Source organism: Biomphalaria glabrata, chromosome 9 (genome assembly GCF_947242115.1).
Source record: "Biomphalaria glabrata chromosome 9, xgBioGlab47.1, whole genome shotgun sequence".
In the NCBI taxonomy this organism is placed as follows: Eukaryota; Metazoa; Mollusca; class Gastropoda; family Planorbidae; genus Biomphalaria; species Biomphalaria glabrata.
In genome coordinates this window covers 11213989-11228656 of record NC_074719.1, presented here as the reverse complement: position 1 = coordinate 11228656, position 14668 = coordinate 11213989, and the positions used below count along the sequence as shown (strand labels likewise).

The 14668-nt window shown below is 37.8% G+C and overlaps 2 protein-coding genes across 2 annotated transcripts; both read left to right on the top strand.

The window, feature by feature from the left end:
• The first annotated feature begins 2303 nt into the window (after positions 1-2303).
• On the top strand, positions 2304-3368 carry LOC106060512 (pyrokinin-1 receptor-like). The gene has a single exon (XM_013218422.2). It carries the CDS (start codon positions 2304-2306, stop codon positions 3366-3368), a length of 1065 nt encoding a protein of 354 aa, XP_013073876.2.
• Positions 3369-6198: 2830 nt separating this feature from the next.
• On the top strand, positions 6199-7296 carry LOC106064867 (uncharacterized). Its single transcript, XM_013223502.2, has one exon. The coding sequence runs from the start codon at positions 6199-6201 to the stop codon at positions 7294-7296; it is 1098 nt and encodes a 365-aa protein (XP_013078956.2).
• The last annotated feature ends 7372 nt before the right edge of the window (positions 7297-14668 follow it).

Sequence of the window (14668 nt, the reverse complement as noted above, 5' to 3'; positions counted from 1 at the left end):
TTCGTGAGGATGAGTTACTTAGACCTTAGTTTGAAAATGTTCATTTTTATTCTTTGACACTAATGAAACATCAACATCTGTTCTACACGTTCTGCAAGTACATGGAGATCAATTAAGTCTCATTTTATGTAGCACTACCTTTTTATGACTCAAACCTTTAAATGATATTAAATGATATTTAAATGATATTATTTACATGTGACTGCTTCTGTCTCAAAAGACAGACAGAAGGCATGACACCCACAAATGACAATTGTGTCTATTTTTCAGGAGATTTTAATAAGTGCAGAACATTTCCAGGAATTTTACGTATATATTTTGCAATTAATAATTACACATCAGAATTAGCGCGGGGCCTATGAAAGCGCGGGTCCCACTCCGACCGCATAGGTTGCAATGGCCTAAGGCCGACCCTGTCTCCATGCTGTCTTGGTCAATTTCATCACACGCGCTTAAATTCATGCATGTAGCGAGTCCATTCATTAAAGAAGGCCTGAACACTGACCTGCAACATCACAACCTTACAGACTTGATACGTGTCAAAGAGCAATTGGTCTAAAGTGCCCACAGGTCGTGACGTCGCTGGTCAGTGTTCATGCCTTGTATAACGATTGGTCTCGCCTGCAGTCCTGAGATCACGCTTGGAGTTCTCTGTAGGTTAGTCTTGGGGCGTCCAATGGTCTGACTCCCTCAGCATTAATATACATTTTCATATTTAGATATGAGATCCCAGAAGTGTTCTAAAACACACGATACTGTCTACCACTGACATTGCAGCATTTCGGCGGGATACGATGAGCCAGAAGTGACCTACTTATTATGTTCTCTTCTTGTGATCGTTTTTTTCCCCCCGATAATCTAGATAAAAATTACAGCCAGTGTAAGAGGTTACATACAAAATAAAAAAAAAATGGCTTCCTTAAAAGGTATGTTTGGCACGTGTATGTGCAGAGCCGGCTTAAGAGGTGATGAGGTCAAGGGTCAAGCCTGCCTTGCCCTAACTACGTTCCTGTGTATGTGTGTCTGTGTGTGGGCATTTGCAAAGCAAAGTTGCCTTCCTCCAGACCTAGCGAGCCATGTAAAGCTTATCTTTTTCTATAGACGTCGGTTGTCACGTGAAACTGATGCAATTGAATGTCATCTCATCAACTGGGTATGACTTTGTCATGGGGATATTACGTACGCCAGACTACACAGCGTGCATATAGCTAGAGATCACTTGCTATCAAAACCATTTGTCTAAACTTAAATCACAGTTTTATTTCATTTTACAACTGAAGATCACTTGCGGAAAAAAAAAAAGCGTGTGTCTAACAAAGAATTTTTAAGCAAACAAAAATGTGTATTTTTGTTAACTCACAAAATCTCAACCAAACCAACTTGTTAATTTTTTAACTGTTTCCCCTTGTTGGGTTTTTCAATGTCATTTTCTTATTAATTAGACAAATAGTTCAACTTCCTGTATACATAGCAGGCTCGGTGTTAATATAAACAAGAGCGTACACTCAGGTCAAAAATGGAATTCACAGTTTGCTAGGGTATGGTAACTATGGCATAGAAAAAAATCCATGTTATCTGTTTAACATTATAATTTGTTGACACAATAAGGAAAACTAAGGGAGATAATTATTCCCTTCTGCTGTAAAATTGGAAAAAATTAGATGAAAAATAATACTAATTAGGAATATCAATTCGATAATTCTTGTAAAGCAAAATGGTATATCTAGTAGGTTAGTTAGTTCACACAAAGACTGAATCAGGGTAGATATTAATTTACTATGCCATCTCCACTTTCCATTCCTTTATTGATCGAATCGTAATATTGTAAGAATGTAGGCGTTACAGGATTCCACCCACAGTCACCTATATCACAGATAATAATATATTTACTATTTTATTGTTTAAATGATAGGTTAGTCATTCGCAAGTAAATCATTGACTGCGATTAATTTTTATGGATAATTTAGCCACTCGTTTAGTGTTTTTCAAATATATTGTTAGTAGCAATGTTATTTCAATAATGTGCCATTGCATACTGACAGTACACAAATATTCCAACTAAATACAAAAAATATTTAGTTATATCTAATATCTCTTAAGAGTGAGCTTACTGCGCTTTGGTAATAACTAGCTCAAATGTTGTTTATGTGATACAGACTAGACTCATATTGACTTATTAGATTAGAAAGACTTTTGACAAAATTTATTGTAGATATCAACATTTCATTGCGCATATAAAAATGAATGCACCTAGGCAATGGTTTCAATTCCAGAATTTGTTACTTCATGTATAATTTCAGAAAATGAATAATTTCACAAGTTTACAGACGACCCAAGCCAATACTTTAACCCTTCAAGTCCCACTTATCAGCTTGCAGACGTACGAGCTCTGGGTGGAGATACTGCACGTGCCGACTCTGGCGCTCAGCATTCTGGGAATCATCACCAACATCGTCAACATCCGTGTTTTTCTAAGGCAAGGCGTGACATCGGATAGCCCCACCATGTCTCTCTTCGCCCTCTCCGTCTCCGACTTTCTCGTCTGTTCGCTCATCTTTCCCCAGGCCGTCTGCTTCTACTTCGACGCTCATTCGGATATTCAGAACGTGCTGATCAAAAACTGTTTCGTCTTGTCCACCATGGCGTCGACTTACCCTCATATCGTATGCACCAAGATAACTTGTTGGCTGACAGTGTACATCTCCGTGGAGAGAGCTGTATCTGTTGTTTTACCTCTAAAAGTCAAGTCCATGTTCAAGGTCCAGAACACGGTCAAAATCATTGTTTTGATCTGTTTGGTGTTGGTGGTCGCGCATATACCATACGCCACGACTACCTCAGTCATCTGGCTATCGGATCCGAACCGCAACAACTCGTACCGGGCGGTCAACTCGCACTCGGCGCTGGGCTCCCTGTTTTTCCAACTCAACAACATCATCATCAACTTATCTCTTACTTCCGTCGCCATGGTCGTCGTCGCCATGGCGACGTTTACTATGGTTACGCGTTTGATCCGATCACGAAAATGGCGGGCTTTGGTTTCTTCAGCGAAGTACACCCAGAGGACAAGCCAAAACGATAACGCGTCTGACGCTCTATCCTTGAAAGAAACGGAAGTTGTCAAGACGATGGTTGCTATAACAACCATTTTTCTGGCGTGCCAGGCAGTCAGTCACATACCTGCCATAGTCATGTCCACTGTTCCTGGCGTAGCAGTCGATGGGTATAACAGATATGTATTTAATCTTATTTATTCTGTGAGATTTGTCTTTGAAGTGCTCAACTCTGCAGTGCATTTCTTTGTCTATTTCAAGCTAAGCTCTAAGTACAATAAAACTTTGACGGAACTAAGAACAAACACTTCATGAAAATGTTCCACAATATAATCTATTATATATTTGTAAAGTACCACTGACACAATCATTGATCACGAGATCTCTTAAGTCGTCGTTCAAATGCACATGAAATTTCGTACACATGTTACATTTAAAAAAAAACCCAACAATCTTAATAGCATTAATAAGATAGATCTAGTGTCTGTTTCTTTTTCTCGAGAATGAGAGAGAGAGAGAGAGAAAAGAGAGAGAGAGAGAGAGAGAAAAGAGAGAGAGAGAAAGAGAGAGAGAGCAAGTATTTTGTAGCAACTAACTAAAAAACAACTAAATCATAATAGCATTAAAAAAGATAAATCTAGATCTATTGTCATCTCGCTACATTCAAAAGGAGTAAGAATAAAAGGTTACAGTTAATAAAATCAAATCTGGCCTTCAATTGGGGCCTTCGGAAAATGCATTTTTTTTTATCGAAGCCTGAAACTGATAGTATGAAGAAAACTATTTATAGTCCAACACGTGCATTGCTTGCACTAAGATTAAAAGTTGAAAAAAAAGGGGTGGGGGTCACGGTCGAAAAGTAATATAGATAGAATTGAGAAGCCGAAGAAAAAGTAATATGAGTGCGTGCATGTGTCGGGGGCGCATAATGGAGCGGGTGTTTCCAAATCAAGTCAAAAGTCTATGTCGGAGAAATTACTTTGCGCAAGTTAAATGAAAACTAAATGTTTCTGAGAGCAAAAAAGAGAGAGACAAACAGACAGAAAAGGAAATAGAGAGCCGGCCGTAGAATTTCATTGCAACAGATACACTAATTCACGGGCTGAAAAAGTTTGTTTGGTTGATAGTTAACATGTGTCAGTATCGTCATACTTATTTTAATATGTTAATGGTGATTTTTTTGTCTGGATGACTTCTACTGACCTCTGATGTGAATGACTTCTCAATGTTTTGATTTGCGAGAATGACCAGTGTCAGTGTGGCTTGTATATGGTATATTGACTATGACTGTATCGTCTAGTCTAGGAGTCTAGAAGATAGAGTTAGTATGACTCAAGACATGAGGAACTAGAGATTGTGGCGTGAGATGGATAACACGTCCAGCCGTAGACTTTGATCTTTGAGGTACATCAATTCCTGTCAACTTTTGGATGTTAAAAAGGATATTTACCTGTACATGTTTCATTCTGTTCTCTATTCAAGTATACATTTTGTGTGTGTGCAATTTTGCATAACTGTTTAATCTAATTCATATAGCTATTTTAGAGAGTACATATACATTTCTTATATTTTAATTTCATGTAAATAAACGTATGTTACGTACATAGAAGCACCCATGGGCGTCAGTTTATTACTCAAGTAATTCGTTGCTGTTCCTGACAGTGGCCAGTTGATTACAATGCAAAAACTATAAAAAAAGGTGGTGTTCCGGTCATAATTATCAAGGTCATAATGGACCTCATTCACCAATCGTAAACAAACAACATTTAGCACGTGGTGCTCTATCTCTTCTATATAATTTACGATCTCATGTTAACACACAAAAAAGAGTTTTCTTTTTTTAAAGAGAAAAAAATCTATTTAGTATGCATATAAGTGAAATATAATTTAAAACATCAAATAATAAGTATTTTTTTTATTTCATATTATCGCGTGAACAGCAGCGCAAAACACTATACCAAAAGGAAGGGGAGATTTTTTCAATTTTTGTTTTTTACGAAAATTTTTTTTTCCTTGAGGCTTTGAATAAGAGATTGACCAGTTACAAAACAATTAGATAAATTAGATAATCATTATATGACATCAGTTAGGCCAGGATCGCATCAAAATTCACTTTCACCTACCCTTGGTATGCTGGACCGTTGGGGCACCACACAAGATCTGTCAACCTTCTTGATCCATACCTCTCTGTCATTTGGCTTTAATAGAATTTCATTCTGATATTCTTTCTGAAAATATTGAAACCTATCTTTTTTACCAGCATTGGTGGACCACTTCGGGGTCCGATTTTCCACACAAACTGTCTTTGTAACCTTGTTTAAAGTAGTTCTTTGTTATTGTAAACCTATAATTTTATTTGATACAGCAAGTTCGCATCAATTTCTTTGTCTAAATTTCCCTTTGTCGAAAATGATATAAAAAGCATACAAAAACAAAGAAATTGCTTGCAAGAAAGGTGATTTTTATTTTAACGTTGGCCAGTCTTTACAAGTGATTTCTATATTGATAAAACTGCTTCTTTGAACAGGCATAGACTTTGATTATAAAGCCAGTCACCTTTGTTTATCTTCTGGACTTGCTATTCTTCAAAAACCTTATGAGGACAAACCAACCATTTCACGTCTATGTATTACTTGTTGCATAAATCCAATGCCACTAGTGAACTGCCATTATCTTTCTGCATAATTATAAAGCCATGCATGTCAGTAATTGTATACATAAAGTTATCATTGCTTATAACGTCATTTTATTTGCCTGTGCAGCTATAACTAATAGGCAAACAGTGAGAGAATAGTTTGAACCTTCTTACCATTCAATACTATGCCTTAGGGCTTTAATCATCAATTTTTTTTTAAATATCAAAGCAGATTAGGTTGACGTTTACATTTTTAGTTTTGTTTCAGAAATGTCCAGAATTATTACATCGAATCATTAAACGCGAATTATTTGAATATAATTGTATATATATAATAAGTATGCAAATTTAGACAGGTAACAAGACGTTTAAGTGGCCTAATCATTAAGCCGAATAAAAAGACGATACAATACAGCGATAAGCTTTAGTAAACTTTGCGTGTTCATGAAGAATTCTTTGTATATTATTCCAAATCATTTTGTTTTGAAATAAAATTTTAAAGATAAAGTCATGAATATTGCAGATTTGGAAGCGACCAATAGCACAGTTGTTTCTGCTTCTATAGTAACTCCGGAAGTTTATAGGCTGTGTATTGAGATACTTCAAGTGCCACTGTTTTTCTTCGGCATCTTTGGAATCTTCAGCAACGGTTTCAACATTATGGTGTTCGCCAAGCAAGGGGTAGCCTCAGACAGCACCACCGTATCCCTTGTCGCCCTCTCACTCTCGGATTTGCTGGGCTGCGCCTTCATGCTGCCCCAGCCCGTGTGCTTTTACCTCAAGAGCACCTCGGACTCGGGCGCCGCGCTGGAGCACAACTGCTTCGCCCTGACTACGATGACCTGCACGTACACTCACATCATCTGCAGCAAAGTCACGTGTTTCATCACGGCCTACATCTCGGTCGAGCGGGCCGTCAGCGTCGTTTTCCCGCTGCAGGTCAAGCGGATCATACGAATGCAGAGCACCGTGACTATCATCATCGCGATATTCATCGTTGCCGTAGCTCTGCACGCGCCTTACGCAGCCAGTATTGAGATGGTCTGGGGTTCTACATTTGACAACAGCACAGTCGTCACGCTCAGAGTTACAGCCCTTGGCAAGTTGTTCAACGCGATCAACAATATTTTAATCGCCATGGTTTTAACGACCGCGTCGATGGTAACCGTTGCCATAGCGACCGTCGTAATGATATCACGCGTTCATGTCTCGGTGAAATGGCGTCTAGGTCACGCGAGAAACGGGAATTCCTTTTTAGCCAACGCCAAGGCATCGGACAAAAACGACTGCACGAAAATGAGCGGGAAAATGTCCTCTAAAAATATAGAAATGTGCAAGACAGTTATGGGTATCATGACACTTTTTCTCGTCTGCTCTGCCTGCAGCCATATTCCAGCCATGGCTGTACTATCACTACCCGGCATGTCAAGCTATGGCGTTAACAGATACTTGTATGAAATCTTCTACACGATGAAGTTTGACTTTGACCTCATCAACTCTTCGGCCAATATGTTGTTTTATATAAAGATAAGTTCCAGATATAGACAGACAATGGTTCACATGCTTGGAAAGTTCAAGTCTGAGCCTCGCACTTTGAATATGAAGTGAATTAAGTACAGAACAATGCCACGCTTTGAAAATTTGAAAATCCACCCGGGCCCCCACTTAAGAGGGCCCCCAAATAAGTATTCGATTTTTTTTGAAAATTAAATATTAAATATTACATTATCTCATGTCGAATTTTAAAAATCCAGGGGCCCCTAAAGAGGTGAAGCCCCCGTCCCCCCCCCCTCAATGATTGCATTATTTTTTTTTCCCTAGCTACGCCACTGTTAGAAAGTATGTAGTAAAAAGGTAAAATATTCAATCCACTCCATAAAACATCCCCTATCTCCTTATATATGTAGGATTAAATAATTTCATTTAATTTGGGTAAAATATAGAGACTTTCATATAGTGATCTTAAGCCTAAATAGATATACATTTATAAAAATCTACATGGTATATCAAACCATAAATATTTGGCATCGAGATTCTGATGTCAAAAGAATTTTTTTAGGGCAAGACAATCTATCTATCTATCTATCTATCTATCTATCTATCTATCTATCTATCTATCTATCTGTCTATCTATCTATCTATCTATCTATCTATCTATCTATCTATCTACCTACCACCTACCTATCTATCTATCTACCTATCTACCTATCTATCTATCTATCTATCTATCTATCTACCTATCTGTCTATCTATCTATCTATCTATCTATCTATCTATCTATCTATCTATCTATCTATCTATCTAATTGTCTTATATTACTTAAAAAAATATGTCTTTTTATGTTATTTTAATATATCTCTCGTCTCATCTATATAATAAGTAAAATAAATAATAAAAAAAAAGCTTATGTAAGAGAACAGCAAAAATCAATGTCATATATCTTAATAATGCAGGGATAAGCTCCCTTTTTATATAAAAAAATAAATTTAATTAATTACCACGAATTGATACATAATTGGTTATTATTTGTACGGACCTAAACTCTGAATAATTATGCAAGAAATTCAACTTGATCCAAGAATGGCAAGTGGGAGAGATAACGTGTGCTGGGTGTAAAAAGGGAAATAATTCCACATATATAGCTTCATCTCTCAATAAGTAGCATTTATTTCTCTTTTCAATGCCAAGCAAAATAAGTAATTACCAATAATTAGTTAACTAATTGTTTTTTTTTTATTCATTATGTTTTGTTAGGTACAAGAAATAAATATACGAAGTGCTAGAAATAATTTTTACAAAAATTGTGTCAGACAGACAGACAGACAGAGTGAATTGATATAAGCTTTGTCAAAATCCTGTTCAAATCCGGGCGCATTAACAAGATCTATTTTTTGAAACAAATTATCTACCGTGAGAAAGAGTCGTCTGCAAGGAAGTCTGTGGTAACGCCTCATTGCGATCTCAAAGATAAAAAAAAACATGTTTGTATCTAGCGGAAAGTTCCGAAGCAGATCAAATGGGCGTTCCCAGCACACCAAAAGTCACGAGGCACATGTCGATGTGTACCAAAAAAGAATGTTGTTTGAACCATATATTATAGACACGGGATTAAGGAACGTGGAGGGGGGGGGGGCGCTGAGCATGCTAACCTTTGAAACACGTAAAGACTGGGTGAATTTTAAGCAGGGCTTATAAGCAACACACCTGTGGAGGCTTTCAGGGTATGTCAAGGAGTCCCATTAAGGATTATGGGAACAATTACCTGCTATAACTCATCAGAATTACAAAGACACTCAAGATAAGTTAGTTAGAAGTCCAAAAACAACATAAAATGTATTGTGGGTTATATTTTTTTTTCAAATCAATCAATTGTAAATATAGGCAATTAAAACAAATAATTTAGGATAAAGAAATAGATCTTTCAATCTTTGGTCGACATTAATACTTCCTCTTATTGACCCATTTTGATCTACATAGGTAAGGTAAATACAGTCTAGACACCCAATGACTCACATCTGGAGTCAAGACCATGTAACTGAAATACGCCTAGTAAAAAAGTAAAGTTCCCCTTTCAGACCTTATGGTCTATAGGGCAGATGATATAAAGGTCATCTGTTTCTGTGGCCTACAATTAACAAGGGTGTCATGTGGCCAGCACAACGACCAACCGCCTTTACTTTTTCCTAACTAATGTCAGGTACCCATTAGAGCTGGGTGGACTCAGAGGCACCCGAAGATCCCGAAATTAAAAATCCCAGTCTTCACCAGGATTCGAACCCCGGTCCCCGGTTTGGAAGCCAAGCGCTTTACCGCTCAGCCACCGCGCCTCCTAAATTCGCTTATATCTATCTACGTCGTATCCACACGACGCTTTACAATCTGGACTGCATCCATAAGAAATGATTACTATCATTAGCAGAAAAAAACAAGGTTACAAAGAGAGTTTATGTGGAAGCACTAACTCAGAATTCATAGTACAGCAATAAATGGACAACGCGATGACATCGTCAAGGCGGAAGTAGCTAGACTATATTAAATACTAAACCACAACTTGCAGATAGAAAAACAAAACATTACGAAATACCCAGAAAGACACAAAGGTAGAGGTCATGGGCGTAGCCAGGATTTTTTTTCGGGGGGGGGGGGGGGTAACCCCCCGACCCCCCCCCCCCCCCCCGCGAAATTTTTTTTTATATGTATTTATGTGTGTGTGTGTGTGTACATAATCTATATTGCATACTGACTCTTCATTCTTTCGGAAGACGTTTATTGTGCCCTAGAATAGGTTCTTCCATGAGTTAGTGGAAAAATTGTAGATTCCCAGCCAATACTAGGAAGGGGGTCTGGGTGAGCGCTAGGAGCTCCCCCAGCGCGGGGCAAAGCACTATTTCTGATATTGAAAGCCAACAAAATGCATATTCTGAGGTATCTACAGAGCATTTTCCTGCTATTAAAAAGTTTTATTTCAAAAACCTAATGTGCTATTCTTACTGACTTAGACCCTCCCGCGCCGTTTGGCGCATTTGCCGTCAAGATGTTTCCATAAAATTGTAGATTCCCTGCCATTACTAGCAATGGGGTCTGGGAAGCGCTAGCGCGGGGCGAAGCCCCGCCGCCAAGCACTATTTCTGGTATTGGAAGCCAACAAAATGCATATTCTGAGGTATCTACAGTGCATTTTCCTGCTATTAAAAAGTTTTATTTCAAAAACCTAATGTGCTATTCTTACTGACGTAGACCCTACCGCGCTGTTCGGAGCATTTGACGTCAAGCTGTTTCCATAAAAATCTGTCACTGCCAGTCACTGGTAATATCTGAAGCCTCTTCCCACCTGCCATGAGGACCTCAATGAATGAGTGGCGTCAAGTTGTACTAGGATATCATTGCAACTCTTCTTATGCGTAATTCATTTTGTCGGAGAACATGTCCCGCAAACCTCATGCGTCGCTCTCTCACAATCTTACTAAAGGGTCGACTCCCAGTTCGGCATAGGATTTCCTTGATTTAAACCCGATCTCTATAACTGACTCCTAAAATCTGTCTTAGCTATCTTTGTTGAGCCACATTTAGTGTTTTTCAATTTCGGCAGATGACTATTCACTGCAGTTTATTAAGGGAGCCCTGCCACTGGTAAAAATGTGTAACCACTCTTGAATACGCTCTTGGAATTAAGTGACTGTAGTTTGCTTTAGATTTTATATCGAAAAGAGAAGTTTTATCGTCAAAATCATCTGTTGGGGGTTTTCCACCTCAAAATGCTCTGTAGGGGGATCTTAATTAATCTCAAAACCATCTGGAGGGGTTTTAAACTTTAAACAAACGCCATCTGTAGGAGGGGTTTAAACTCAAAACTCCCGATTGGATTGGCTACGCTCAAATAATTTTAGTGTGTAATTTGCTTTTTTTTTATATTGAAGAGGTATTTTTAGCATTAAACCCCTCTGAATGGGGGTTTAAACTCAAAACCCCTTTTGGCAACGCTCATAGCATTTTGAGTGCGTAATTTGCTTTTTTTCTTACACTGAAGATGTATTTTTAGCCTCAAACCCCCCACTGGCGGGGGGTTTAAACTCAAAACCCCTTTGGCTGCGTTCATAGATTTTAGTGTGAGTAATTTGCTTTTATTTATATTGAAGAGGTACTTTTTAGCTTCAAACTCAACAGGAGGGGAGTTGAAACTCAAAACCCCTTTGACTACACTTAAAACATTTTGAGTGTATAATTTGCTTTGTTTTTATTATTAAAGAGGTATTTTTTACCTTCGAACCCCGCTGAAGTGGGGTTTAAACTAAAAACTAAGTCAAAACCCATTTAGCTACGCTCATAACATTTTGAGTGCGTAATTAACTTTTTTATATATTGAAGAGGGGGTTTATCATATATTTTGGAGGGGATTTTAAAATCAAAATCTCCCTTAACTGTGCTCTTGGAATTAGGGGATTTTCGTTTGCATTTTTGTTTTGTTTTGTTTTATAGAAGAGCGGGGGTTAACTGCAAAAACCCCAAGTAGGGGGTTTAAAACTCAAAACCCCTAGTAGGGGGTTTTAAGCTCACAACCCCTGATAGGGAGTTTTAAACTCGAACCCCCCTGGTAGGGGGTTTTAAACTCAAAACCCCATTGGTTGTGCTGGTACAATTGATGGTTTAGTATTAAAATCTCACCTAAAATAAACAAAATCAAAGCAAAAAATCATTCACTAAATTCCGATCCCCCCCCCAAGGGGGGATTTCATTTCGGGGGAGGGGGGGGGGGTGAACCCCAACCCCCCCCCTGGCTACGCCCATGGTAGAGGTACATTTCTTATTCCAAACGCTAGAACAAATTCGTACAAGCGCTCCTTCTTCCCTAGTACCATTAGAGAATGGAATGGGTATCATGAATCGGCCAGGAAATCTAACGACTTGGCAGAATTTAAGTCATTGATTAACAAGCAGAACTAGATTGACACATGAAATACATAGGGCGTAATTATCTTCATTTTGAAGTAACGTCTGTAGTATATAAGATAAGATAAGATAAGATAAGATAAGAAGAACGACCACACTTTGCGCACCAGATCAACAGTGAATCTGGCCTGATGTTATTGAATGATTATTTAATTTATTGTGCTACTATTCTATATTGCATATTACACTCCCCCTGCACTCCTGCTTATTAAGTGTTTTTGTTTAAATACAGTCGACGTATGTAAATTCTAAAGGGTCTCGGGTTCAAATCTCGGTGAAGACTGGGAATTTTCAGCTTTGAGGTTGTAATGACGCCCCTGAGTCTACCCAGCTCGAATGGGTACCTGACTTTAGGAAAAGTAAAGACAGTTGGTCATTGTGCTAGCCCAATGACACTCTCGTTAACCGTTGGCCATTGAAACAGATGACCATTTACATCATATTCCCTATAGATCAGAAGTTCCCGGGGCCCCCTTTATATAGCCAAAACTTGTCCACGGACCGCTAAGGAAGAAAGCTACATAAATAAATTAAACATGTAAAACATTTTTTTTTCAAGTTGTTATTGAAATTATAAGATTTGTTGAAAATAAAAGTTTAAAATAATGAATGACTTGAATGAGATTGATGAGATGTTATGAGTGTATTTATGTCCCGCTCAATGTTTGTTAGTAGCCACCGCAAATCTCCACCAGCGCACATTTCTAGTCGGTTTCTTGTATTGGTGATAAGGTTTATTACGACAATGAATCCATGTTGTATCAAATAAGTAACAACTTCTGTACAGTGACTCATAATGCAGGAGATACAAATTGGAATCTCTATATTTGTAACCAGAATTTCTGGTCTCCTTGTTTAAATATTGGGTTAAGTTCCTCGTTTGTGGATATTTCAATAAGCTGCCACTGTACTAGTATTGATTTATGTGTGATTGGGATCTAAGTTTACGCGCAAAAGGGTTCAACATCCTGTCTGGAATATCCAGGTGAAAAATGTTTACAAATATTTGGTTTAGGCGGTCATAGAATAGTTCGTAACAAATATATAAAACAAGAGTGAGTGGCAAGTTGATTATGATTCAAACTCTCGGATTAACTAGCTTTCAGCGAAGACGTTTATTTTAATTTCTTAAAATAAATTTTATTTATCTGAGGATCCCAAACGGTCGTCTTGAGGACCCCACTATAGATCAGAAGGTCAGACAGGGATACTTTGTTTTTTTTTAAACCCAAGAATAATGTAATCAGGGCCGGCCTTAGGCCACTGCATCCTATGCGGTCGCAGTGGGCCCCTCGCTTTCATAGGCCTACGCTAAAAATATGTGTAATTATTAATTGCAAAATATGTACGAAAAATTCCTGGAAATGTCCTGCACTTATTAAAATCTGAAAACTCATAAAAATCTCATGAAAAATAGACAAAATTGTCATTTGTGGGTGTCATTCATTACGGAAAATGCATTGTCAGCTTTCATGTTGCAAGGTATAATTAAAATAAAGCAGTGTTTCTAAACCTTCGGCGTAAGAAAAACACACGCACACAAAAAACAGCCTTGTTGAGATCTTTCTCTTGACAGCTAAGTGGTCTGGGGGAGCGCAAAAGCGTTTTCTTACATTCTTCACTGCAGAGACGCATTTTCTTGACATCTACAGCTCATTATTATCGTATTAAAAAAGGACCTTTTGAATAATGTTTTACTTGAAAAATATTCTAATATGAATTTACAGGCCCTTACTACATTGCAAATACAACCGATTTGTTCAATGAAAAAATAAGATATCCCACATATCGGCGCCGAAAAAAAATATTCGAAAAATAATATTTAAAAAAAAAGCTCATTTGTAAGTGATACATTTTGTTCATTAGGCATGTTTGTAACTTTGTTTTGTTACAGAACTATAATTCAAAGCTCTAAACAAAATATTTCGGAAGTGGGAGGAGAAATTAAGTGGGCCAATTAAATTCTACTCTAAGATCAGAGTGTGTGAGCGACATAATATACAAATGGGTTAAAACATCAATATTTTGCTTAGATTATATAGATATTCAACTAATTTTGTTCACAAACTATGATTTCTCCTTAAAAATAGGACCGCCCCCCAACTTAAAGGGCTAGAGTGGGGAGGGCAGTAGAATAAAAAAATGTTTACTTTTAGATAAAATTTAGTCGTTGCACCCGAACCTAGCCAGACTTCAAATATCATAATATTTAAATACATTTTTATTATTTGTGATCTAAACTTGACAGACGGAGAGACAGACAGACTAGAGCTGCTAACGAAACGTGCGAAAATAAAAAAAACAAGGTTACAAAGACAGTTTGTGTAGAAACACAAACTCAAAATCGCCCCCCCCCACCCCCAAGTGGTCCACCCAGGCAGTAAAAAATGCAGGTTTCGATATTTTCAGAAAGAATATCAGAATGAAAATCTATGAAAGACAATTGACAGAGAAGAATGGAGAAAGAAAGTTAACAGATCTTGCGTGGTGCCCCAGCGGTCCAGCAGACCAAGGGATAGGTGAAAGTGACGAA